The sequence below is a fragment of the Spea bombifrons genome, chromosome 5, assembly GCF_027358695.1.
Source record: "Spea bombifrons isolate aSpeBom1 chromosome 5, aSpeBom1.2.pri, whole genome shotgun sequence".
NCBI classification, from domain to species: Eukaryota; Metazoa; Chordata; class Amphibia; order Anura; family Pelobatidae; genus Spea; species Spea bombifrons.
The window spans coordinates 62785382-62797804 of record NC_071091.1 but is presented as its reverse complement, the minus strand read 5'-3'; the positions used below and the strand labels follow the sequence as shown (position 1 = coordinate 62797804).

General features: G+C 39.6%; 1 protein-coding gene across 2 annotated transcripts in view; it reads right to left on the bottom strand.

Annotated features, from left to right (window-relative positions):
* Window positions 1–636: 636 nt before the first annotated feature.
* The window catches only part of LOC128496774 (enoyl-CoA hydratase EchA19-like), a 31134-nt gene continuing 19347 nt past the window's right edge, over window positions 637–12423 (bottom strand). For both annotated transcript variants that reach the window (XM_053466565.1, XM_053466564.1), the window contains 4 exons: window positions 11353–11450; window positions 10941–11085; window positions 7433–7582; window positions 637–981 (listed from right to left, as the gene is read on the bottom strand). In XM_053466565.1, coding sequence (XP_053322540.1) covers window positions 758–981; window positions 7433–7582; window positions 10941–11085; window positions 11353–11450 — 617 coding nt within the window. In that variant the 3' untranslated portion in view covers window positions 637–757. The remainder of the gene's footprint in view (window positions 982–7432; window positions 7583–10940; window positions 11086–11352; window positions 11451–12423) is intronic.

Below are 12423 nucleotides of genomic sequence, written 5' to 3'. Positions count from 1 at the left end.
TTGGTGAAATTAAGAATAAATGCAAAGGGGTGGAGGATGAGGATGGCGACAACTTACATAATAGAGGATTACAAAGCAATGAGAAACTGCTATGAATACTGAAGGTAAAACTACAACTGATTTTTAGTTCCCCACCTCTCTTACTTATACAGGTGGCAGCATATTAACTGTATATAATTACCAATGCAAAGTAAGACTCTCTCTTACAGCAATGTGGATACTGTTTTCATTTAAACAGAAAAATATAAATCAATAAAATAGTTACACACAATGATTTACATGTAAAATTATAAGATTTAATTTTTTGGAAATATAAACAATTTGATGCCACTTAAATGTACACAAACCATTGTCTTGAATCAGTACTTATTTCCTTGGCAGGGAAGGGCATTCCAATTGCTGGCAAAAGTACTAAATATTTAAAACAGGAGTTCCCAGATACTACATGAAGAAAGTTCTGGCTTAAATTTAAATTAGCTGAAAGCATATCTTAAGTACAGTATCAGATGTCAGGTTAATGATGTCAAAGATAACATTTAAAACCAATGCTTCTCTTGAGCTAATAATATTCTCTCTATATTTATATAAATGGCACTTTGGTGTTAGATGCTAAAATACGTCAGTGAAGACGCTCCATGAATTTCATCAATTTATATTGAATTAATCATAATTTCATCATATTATTTCAATATTCAAAAACAATGGGTTTGGGAATGTTATTATTGTGTATCTAATTTTTTTTTTCTTTTGTAGTGCTTTATAATTTACTTCCTCTTCTTCCTTCGCCTCCACTGAACCTTTGTGCACCAGAAACCATTTCTTGGTTAAGAGCTTGCATCCCTTTGTTGATTTCATATTGCATAGCATCTGCAAAGCTGGAAGCATCAAAAGCGCTGTAGTAGGCTGAGGCCCTGTCCCCAAGCATGCATGTCTGAGGAAAGGCTGATATCTCCTGTGCCAACGCAATCGCACACTTCAGGCCTGAAACAAATAGTCAAGAAGTGAGTATATTTCAGCCAACGGTATTCATCCACTCTGGTAAAATACATGAACTCTTAATACAACTTTGGCATTTTTGACAAGATGAGCCTAAGACGTCTTAGTGAGTGCTATAGAGTGCCCTGATATCATGGTTTTTCATGCAATTCACAAACCGTTGCACACTGCCAACGAATGGCCAATCCGTACACCAGGGGAATATGAGAGCAATCTATGGGATCAATTGTCTGGGATTGTGGAATTCACCCTGTATTTCACAATCCCAACAAATAAGAAGCTAAAGGAATGATGGGCATACATGGCAATTGGACTGATGCGATCTATGGACAGAAACCACAAGGGGCTTTCATTATCAGATGATGGCACTGATGTAACTCAGGAAACAATTGAAGATTACACTTAAAATATTGACAAGAACAAATATCTACTAAACTGTCAGACCACATGCCCTACTTTTTATTACATGATTATAATCATGATCATAATTTCATGCTAAAGTACATTTTTATAATAAACACTTTTCATTAACTTCACATTTTGGATGTGTGTGGCTTAAAGGATATGTAGTCCATCACTATCTGAAAATATGTATGTATGTCTACTCAGGCAAACAACTGTCAAACATTTGGCTGTTTACTAATTAGTTAGTTATTCTGAAAATAATTTAGCCTTGATATCATATCAAACGATCAAACGGGTCCCGTGGGGTCAAGGTGCCACTTTGACAAGGACAGCAATTTGCCACACCAAGACATGTTCTTTCCAGGTAGATTCATTGAGAAAGAGAAGTGTTTCTACAACACTATTTCTCCAAGAATCTATCTGCATTGTTCTGTCCTCTCCTGCATTTGCGGCAAAAAGGTGAAGCCACAAGAACAGCCTCTCCACTGTTCCACCAATTGGAGAAGTGGGTGTGCCAAGAAGCCCCGCCTTCTTATGGAAGTGCACCAGTAGCACAAGTAAACTGCGGGGGAACTAAGGATACAGGAACCTAGCAGGGTCCATGGTTAAACATGAGGCCGCTTACAGCTGGAGGGAAAGGAGGTGCGTGAGGGAGTTTGCATGCATGTATGGATGTGTGTGTGAGCATGGATGTTTAAGTATGTGTGAGAATGAAAGTTTCAGCATGGATGTGTATGTGTAAGTCTTTGTGTGTGAGAATGGGAGTGTGTATAAGCATTTATTTGTAAATGTTGGTGAGTGAGCATGGATGTTCATTTGTGAGCATCAAAGAGTATCTTATCATGGATGTTTATGTGTGTGTATGAGCCTGTATATGTGTGAGCATGAATGTGTATGTGTGAGCATGAATGTGTATGTGTAAGCGTGAGAGGGAGAATGTGTGTGAACGTGTAAGTCTGTGCAAATCTGAGAGTGTGTATATGAATTACTAATAGGGGGTGCCAAATATAGGATCCAGGAGGCTATGTTCACAGAGAAATAGACAAAGAAAGACGACATGGGGTGAAGTTTTGTCCTCCTTGCAAATGCATAGATTCTGTATAACTGTCAAATCTAAACAAAAAATATACCAGATCCACCGACTAGCTTAAAAAATATTGTTTATGAAATCAAAGTCACCCTCATTCTATCCTTCTTAGTGCCGGCCTCTGCCCAACCATCTTTTAGTTAATCTGACAAGCCAGGAAAAACAAGCCAACGTAATTTTCCCTTGCTTACCGTATATTTGGTAAACAACATTTGATTTAATTAACATTCGTTTTAAAGATAGACAATTACAAGCCAACCAAAACATATTTTAAAACGAATGAAGGCAACAAAATACCCAGGGTGCAGAGCAGCTACAGCGTGTCTGCAGAGACATTAGTCACTTCTTGGATATGAAGTGGTGGTAACTTCGGGAGGTCTGAATAACTTTCAGTGTTATGATATACTTCCTACGTGATCAGCCTTCCCTAGGTACTCCCCCTAACCTCATTTACTAATGACACATAAACAGTAAAAAAAAAATATTTTGACACTGTTCTTAGAAACATTTATCATTCCTCTTAAGCACATGTAATACGTGAGGCAAAATTTTTTTCCTCATCTTGCCCAGCCTGTCTATTTATTAAATTATACAATTATGACACTATGGTCCTGGTGAAGATAAATGGTATCTAAACAAGGACACTCAACTACAGCTATTAAGTACAACTTAAAGGCCAGGTTTACAACGCAAAGGTTGGCAAATATTAGTCACTAGGTAAGACTTTAAATTTAAAAAGAGCACACACTTATCATGGCATGATTAAACAAGTTGTGTATCAAGTAAAAAAAAATATTTATATATAAATAAAGGAAAAAGAAGATTCAGATTACCGTAGATTGGTCGATCAGGCCTCTATCCAACATCCATCAAAGAAAGGATTATTATTTAGTAACCTAAGTTTCCTAGATCACCACTTTGTATATGCTGGCTTGTATCCTCTCCTCATCCATGTATGCTCACTTCCCAGGTATATAACTTGTGAAGACACACATGCAATCAGGGTCACTGGATTAGAGTACACACACATGCAGTGATGTATTTAGTCTGGGTGCTGCCCTGTGTCAATGCTGGGCACCCCCTCATGGCCTACCTCTCTGATGAGCATTGGGATATGATGTCATACCATGACACTCTGCCCCAAGTAAAGATACTATCGAGGCTGTGCGGGTGATCTAGACCTTATTGAACCGTGCCCCACCAGGCATTCTGATTGCCCAACATCTTCTCACAGTTTTGCATTACCTGCTGCCCTAGGCTTATCTGGCCTAAGGCTAGTATAGTCCTCTGCACACAGGCAGAGGCACTGGGACCATGCTAATACAGATCTAGCAGTTTACCTCCATCCATGTGTGTCATCACTGCAGCAGCTATTCATACAGGAGAAGAAAAAGCAGAGCTTTAACAGCTTTGTCTTGGAGAGCTCTAAGAGCTTTGTCTTAAGGGTTTCTTTTGAAAACCATTTGCAGATACATAGGAAAAAGTAGGAGACTCCAATGCCATGCTAAATTTTCTTTAAAACACCAAATACCACTGTTTAAGTATCATTATACACCAATATTTCTTCCATAAATGATCCCTAACATGTTCATAGAGGCAATGCCGAGACTCGGTTTGGGACAACACCTTTAACCGTCACCCTGTTATATACTGCCAAATTAGTGTCAACATCAGAAGGGAGTAGGGGTTTGACCTCCACGTATGGTATTTTTAAAGGTTTAATTAAGGGTAAGGGTTGCATTGCCAAAATGCTGCCATCAGTAAGACATAATGCATTACGTGTGACATAAGGAGAGGACATTTGGCAGGTGTAATGCACTAGCACTGGGAGAATGACTGCAAGACCCACAATAGGCGATTGGATTGGGGGGGCTGAGGAGTGTGTGCATGTTATCAATTATTCTTTAGTTTCATATCAGGGTGGGGAACAAACAACATTCCTGTATCTGATTTCCCTATTCCAGCTGCAAAATACTCAAGTAACAGAAATGCTACAAAACCCCTGTAAAACCGTATCACTGCACAACGTATGACATTGGTGATGGCAGCTATATCTGTAATTCCATACACTGCTACTGCGGGGGTAGAGGTCAAAAACATGCACATGGTAATTTAGCTTTCATTACCATTCTATGTGTAAAAAAGCAAATGTTCATTCAGCTCATGAAATTCTATTATTCAGCATTTATTACTCCGTATAAGAAATACGACCAGGGACCCCGTGCTGCCAAAGCAAATGCTGGATTTAGTCTTTTCTGACAAGCGAAAACAAACTTGACACACCAGTTGCACATCTCATGTTGCACTGGAAACAGCACAAATATTAACTCAGCATTCATACCCATATAAAAAAGATCAAATCTGCGCTTAACTATAGAATAACAGAACACAGAGTGAAAATCAACCAACAATTCGTGCTGAACAAGTACACCGTCTGACTGATGAACCTTTTTATGGTTTTGCTATAATTAACTCCATTTTACTACCGTAATCCACACACCTTTGATCAATAATTTGAAGTAGTCTGGATATTAGCCGAGATGTGGGAGTCTAGGAACCTTCCAAGAACCACAGAAGTTACCATCAACTCTTACATCAGACTCTCACAGCAGGAAAGAACAGAGTCATTGATTTACTGCAGATAAATGGTCCTCAGTGGCACTTAAACACCGAAACAAACATTTTTCCAGCCCTTCACTTCTCTGCATCGCACTTTTTTAAAATAACTACAGACAGGTGAACAACCCTGCAGTCATACACATGAGCAATGAATACTGGGACACTTTTTTTTTTTTTGGATAACTGTGTTCCGCTGCCTCCCTCTACACATCTAATAGAAAAATGAAGATTAGCCATATTAACCCAAGAGAAAAAAGCCTATTCAATTTTTTGGGGGGACTAACACAGAAAAGCATGTCAAGTTTGAGGTTTGAGGTCTCTTCTTCTGAGGCAAACAGTTGGATTTATTCACTAAAGGAAAGTTTGCAGGAGAGTCGTGGTTTAAACTCTTCACATCAATACTAATTATGAAAGGCCATCATTAGCACGTTTCTCCCACATAAAAAGCTGAGCTGACCCTGTATAATGCATGTTTCATTTGGGTAAGGAGACTGAAGAAATATTATATATATTATACAGGATCAGCCAAGCTCTACCTGCAGCAGAAGTTCACTTGGGTTGGCTCTGAAGTCTCTTTCCACTACTACTCTTGATGTTGTCACTAAAAACTTAAAAAAAATCTGTTAGATATATCCAGACACCAGGATCAAAACATAACTGCAGACAGCAATAGAGTATAGGGCTGTCTTTACTATGGGACAAAAGTGGCAGGTGCTCCAAAACATCCTCAGGGGCCCATACAGCTACCCCTTTCTCCACCGAGGAACTGCTGGCAAAGTTGATGGAGTCTTCTACCTTTACAGGGCAAATGCATCTCTTATTTGTGATAATATATATCCTATTTGGAATGGTCAGAACAAATTCTTTGTTGAATTTACAAAAAGCCAAAATATACCTAAAGACAATTAAAGCTGGCTCATCTAGGCCCTCATGAAGATAGCCTTATTTTTGTCATCTGATGGCGAGTTCACTTATACTTTAATTTGATAGTATTGAAGAATCCTCTCACAAAATGCCATATACTTATAAAGCAGGAATCACTCAAACTTTGTGCTTGGAGGAGTCATAAATTCCAATAACGCTTCAATTAATAGCAGCGTTTATGAATATGTTTTGACTGTGGGTACATGGTGTGATGCATTCTGCAAATATAATTTTCTCTAACACCACCATCTATGACTAATACTACAGGCTTTAGGGTTGCCACAAGTGGCTCCCGTGGCAGTAAGCCACAAAAGGTGTTGACTCACATCCGACTGTTCACCTTCTGACCACTGACTTCCTGCAGGTGACTGTGTAACTCCAATTATATACATACAAGACAGTGGGTGCTAGAAAATGTAAACTGTGTTGGCGTTGGGGTAAAGATTTTCACATGCGCCATTACGTTAATAATATGGAAACACATACATGCTACTTTTAGTATGAAAATAAAAATGGCATTTTGGAAAATATTGCAGTTCTGTACAAGAGGAAAAAGAAATCCTCCAAAATGAGTATGAAAATCTCCAGATTCTTGAGTGGCTGTGATGAGTCAGAGAACTGATCCAGCTTGGCTCGTAACCCAAATGACAAAATATTAATGAGAGGCTTAGCAAGACTTAGGCCAGCTGTTTACAGGAACAAAGTCACTCTCATTTTTCAAATCCAAACACTTGGGAGAACCAGCTTGTGATCCAGACCTCCCTGGATACATTATAATACAAGTGTATCCAGCTATAAAGACTAAAAGATTTTTACACTGTAGAATTACAAACTTTTGACATCATTCTTGATCTATGGTTTACTATATAACCCCACCCTGTATCACCATCATCACACAGCATTCTGTGAAGGGGCCTCTTGCTTCTTAACTTGATAGATGCTGCAAAATGATGTTGGCACAGATGTTAACTACAGATATAATTTCACTTGACTTGGCTATGCCTCATGACATGAGATTTAATAAATAAACAGACATATTTGTTATTCTCCATCTAAAGTCCTTTATTTTTCAAAGAGATTAGTGTCGCTTGGAACACTGCTCCTTTTTATTTGGGATCTGAGGGATTTCTGTGGGGGGAAAATGTATCCCTTTGACCTCAGTTTTTATGGATGGGAGACAATGGGCATGATTCAATGAGCTGATTTAAATTCAGATTATATATATATATATATATATATATATATATATATATATCAGGAGCCTAGTTTTTTTTTCTTAATGCAGAATCTGATTAGGATATCAGGTCATGTATTCAAAAGAGTGATTTTTCTCAGAACTAGGGACTTTAGGCAGGAGATCTACGTGAGAATGTTATTGCAAGTGATGAACGGAACACTGACCTTCGCCATCAGGGACCACGCGATTTGCTAATCCAAATTCATAAGCTTCCTGCGAATTGACAGGCCGTCCTGTGAGAATAAGATCCAGTGCTCTGGAAAGTCCAATTAGCTTTGGTAGCCTTACTGTGCCTCCATCAATTAGAGGAACCCCTTCAAAAGAAATAACAATCCTAAACAAACATGAATTTACACTTTTTTCAATCCTTCTTTTTATACATCTTACTTTTTTCAAGACCAGCTTTTTAGGCATGTGGTACCCAGGTAGATTCTAGCTTTTTATTTGCATACATAGAGGGATCGAGGATACTTGTTAAACACACTTGTGCTCTTTCCTGTCCCAGCTCCTTGGCTTACAGCATTGTAAAAATGATCTAACAGGGATATTAAGCAACAAACCATGGCTGCCAGTGAAGTTATGTGCAGAATAGATCAGGTATAGATGTCCAGCTCCCCTGATGGGTCCCTCAAAATATTTTTGTCTGCTTAGAAATCCATTAATGTAACCATGTCCATTTTGCTAGTCTAAAGTCCCCAATAATAACCCAGAAACTGACAACACAGTGTAAAGGACTTAATGCTGCAAGTCAGATTTCCTTCCTAAAATCAAAATGAAGTATTTTTTCGCAATGAAATTCTTCCTCTCCATCCACCATCCCACCATGGTATATAAAGAACTGTGAATACAACCCATAAACACATACAAAGTTGTTTACCAAATGATTAACACCCCTAAACACATGTTGCGGGAGGGGGCGGCATTTGGACACATATGTTGCGGGACCGGAAGGGATTGGGCACACATGTTGCAGGTGGGATTGGACACACATGTTGCAGGAACGGGAGGGATTGGGCACACATGTTGCGGGAACAGGAGGGATTGGGCACACATGTTGCGGGAGCGGCGGGATTGGGCACACATGTTGCGGGAGCGGATGAGATTGGGCACACATGTTGCGGGAGCGGGTGGGATGGGGCACACATGTTGTGGGAGCGGCAGGATTGGGCACACATGTTGTGGGAGCGGGTGGGATTGGTCACACATGTTGCGAGAGCGGCGAGATTGGGCACACATGTTGCAGGAACAGCGGGATTGGGCAAACATGTTGCGGGGCGGGCAGGATTCGGCACACGTGTTGTGGGAACGGGAGGGATTGGGCACACATGTTGCTGGAGTGGGAGGGATTGGGCACACATGTTGCGGGAGCTGGAAGGATTGGGCACACATGTTGTGGGAGCGGGAGGGATTGGGCACACATGTTGTGGGAGCGGGAGGGATTGGGCACACATGTTGCGGGAAGTCTCGATCTGTTACTGGGTTTATAATGCAGTTAGGTCGATGAGGTGACATGTATTGACTCAATGGCAAAGCTATGGTTTAGTTAACAGACCCCAGGGGGTGGTTTGTTCTGGGGAAGTGTGGGTCATTGCCTGGACAATATGAAGTTAAGCTAGTTACATTCTTTATTCTGTTTTTTCTTTTGTACATTTTTCTGTAAATCAAATGCAGCTTGCATAAGACAAGAGTTTGGATTTGCCCCATTTTACCCACAAGTTTCTCCCAGGAGGGCAATTAAAAACATATTGTGCTAGTAGGTCTGAAAAAAGTTGAAGACAGATGTGTCTACTACAGTTGTCAAAATAGGCAGTATATTTTTTTAAATGGCATTTTCCTTGTGTGGCTTGAAACCAGGCCACGTGATTGTAACCACACAGCAGCACAACTCATAAAAGCAGCTTCTTCCTGTTTACATGTGGTGATGTTTGTGATCTTTTTTTAGCTTCATGGAGCTGTCAACAAATTGTGTCAACCATGCAATAAATCACCCATGATGCATGATGACCACATAAATCATGGTCTCCAGACCAGCAATACGTGACTTTCTTGTATTTCATCTTAACGTACATAGGACAGCACTTAAAGAGTTAAACATGGATAAGTTTACTTTAACCCTGTGTCTGCTAAGTAGGTAAAGTGACACAACTCCTTATGCCCTCACGTAGCTCAACATAGGAGGTAGGGGATCTTTGTCAATAAACTAGTATCAACATTTTTCAAACGTTACAATACAGGGCTATCCTCAGAATACAGGTAATTTCCAATAATGGTTGGAGATGATATTTACAAATTTAGAAATATGTAGTTTATATGATTTCTTTCATCATAGACAGTCTATTGAAGTAATATAAATCTCTTTATTGCATATCAAATTTTAAAACACAAGAGCCAGACAAGCTTGAGATCTGTTTTGCTGAACTGAACTCAGTGCAACATATAAGCATGTTTTCATAGATTACCACTTATTGGCCGAAAAGAATAAAACACAAACAAAACTACACCAGATGCAAAACATCATAGAGAAGCATAGAGTAGACACAAAACAGACATGCAACTTGTAAAGACAAACTCCATCTGAGAGAGTGTTAAAACATGATATGGATCATTAAGTTCATTAATTGAGGACTCATCAATGTGCAAAAGTCTACAAGAAAGTCAAACATGAAAGACCCAGTAAGTAGGGAGATAGAATGACAATAAATTGATGCCAACTATTTTTTTTTTTAAAAGAACAAATGCACACGCATTATACACATACATAAATAGTAACGACATTTTCCCTGTACTTCCCTGAACAGATATATAGAAAAAAACCAACACTTTCTGAAAAAGCTGCAACTCCAGTGCTGCAGCGCACTGCCTTGCCTCGCGCCATGATTTGTTCCACTTTCAGCTAGAAGCAGCCAATCACTAGCAGAAAAGTACTTCTAATGATTTCTATGGGAGCATTTTCTACACATATGTGTGCATGTCTGTGTAGGGGGCGTTTGTTAGACCCCTGGAAATCTGACTTAAGCCAGCACCGCAATAGGCAAGCAGTGAGTTCAGTGCATAGGCATTGTTGAGTAAGAGATCCATTCAATGCATTTCCTGCATGGCAAGTAGCTTGGGGTGGAGAAACAGGGCAAATGTATAAGTGAGATTTAGTTGAATTACTCTATGCATTTGCATGAATAAAGATAAGACATAGAGTGCCACTCAGCTATCATATGTATTAAAGTGCATATGATCGCTGGTGTGAATCTTTCTTTAGGATAACATTATACACATCCTTAGCTTTTTAGAATTCCTTTACTGTGCTTGCTTCCAATCTTAAATTAGACCCCCTCTTTTTATTACAAAATGCCTCACCCCCCCTTTGCTATGTATTTCTCCCTTTACCACTTCTCTTATTTACAGATCTTATCCTTTTCCATTTGCCTTAATCTTTGCATGGTGCTGCCTTCCAAGTGTGGAGACATTTCACATAAGCATTATATTCACTTCCCATCAAAATCCTTTTGCTAAATGCATAGCCAACTGTCAAACCCTGGCTAATGTTCAGAATGACACAATATTAAGTGAAATCTTTGTCTTCGGCTTAATGGACTATTGAACACTACCCACGAGATTGAGTTCACTGTATTGGTCTCTGTCTTGCTATTCTTGCATGGTAACTGTACGCGAACTCACCAAAACGCCTGCAGAACACCCCGAGTATGGCACTCTTTTCCACTACACGAAGATCTGCAAGAAGAGCCAGCTCAAGACCTCCAGCTACTGCGTAGCCACTGACAGAGGCTATTACTGGTTTGGAAAATTGCATTCTTGAAGGGCCCTATCAAGACACAAAAATAAACATTTATGCACACATGAAATAACATTGTAATAAAAAATGCTTAAATAACAGGTATTACAAAAAAGCATTCAAAAGCCGGTTAATAAATGAAGACACTTCAAAAATCTGCATTACAATAAAATTAATTTATAATAAATTTAATCCAGGCTACTCAGTTTACCTATATGAAAATGCCATTAAGCATAACATGGCTTAACAGGGTGAGATTCCAGTGTTCTTGCCCTTCCATGGTTATATTAATCTTACCATTGGACCCGGCCCTTTGGTGACATCTGGTTCTATTCTGAGAGACTCTGAGCCGCTAGCTACCACCTTCAAATCAAAGCCAGCACAGAAATTTCCTCCTACAAAAAAAAAATCAGAAACAATATTATAAGTGTTAAGCTATTAATTTATAGTAACATCCAAACAGATCTGTGACATTGACTTAATTCCACAAAACTTCTATCATATACACCGATAAACCATAACATTTTGACCACTTGCTTAATATTGTGTAAGTCAAACCTTTGCTGCCAAAACAGCCCTGACACATAGAGGCACGGACTCCACAAGACCTCTGAAGGTGTGCTGTGGTATCTAGTACCAAGATGTTAGCAGCAGATCCTTCAAGTCCTGTAAGTTGCGCGGTGGGGCCTCCATGGATGCATCCTGGTGCCATGTGTTCTCCAGGTAAGCGAAACACATGCACCTAGCCATCCACCTGATGTTAAAGGAAATGTGATTCATCAGACCAGACCTCCTTCTTCCACTGCTCCATGGTCCAGTTCATATGCTTACATGCTCATTGTAGGCGCTTTCCGGAGTGGACAGTTGTCAGCATTGGCACTTTGACAGGTCTGCTGTTACACAGCTCCATACACAACAAACTGGGATGTACTGTGTGTTTTGACACCTTTGTATCAGAACCAGCATTAACTTTTTCAGCAATTTGAGCAACAGTAGCCCATTTTTTGGATTCGCCCCCCACATGCATCAGTGAACCTTAGATGCCCATGACCCTGTTGAAGTTCCTCGCTTTTCCTTCCTTGGACCACTAAAGATAGGTACTGACCACTGCAGACCAGGAACACCACACAAGAGCTGCAGTTTTGGAGATGCTCTGACCCAGTCGTCTAGCCATTACAATTTAGCCCTTGTCAAAATCGCAAAGATCCTTACGCTTTTTTCCTGTTTCTAACACATCAACTTTGAGGATAAAATGTTCACTTGTTGCCTAATATATCTCACCCACTGTGTTATGGCTGATTGTTGTCTGTCTACCATTACTCAACTTTGATATAAAAAACATTCATATTGAATGCCGCTACCTTTCTT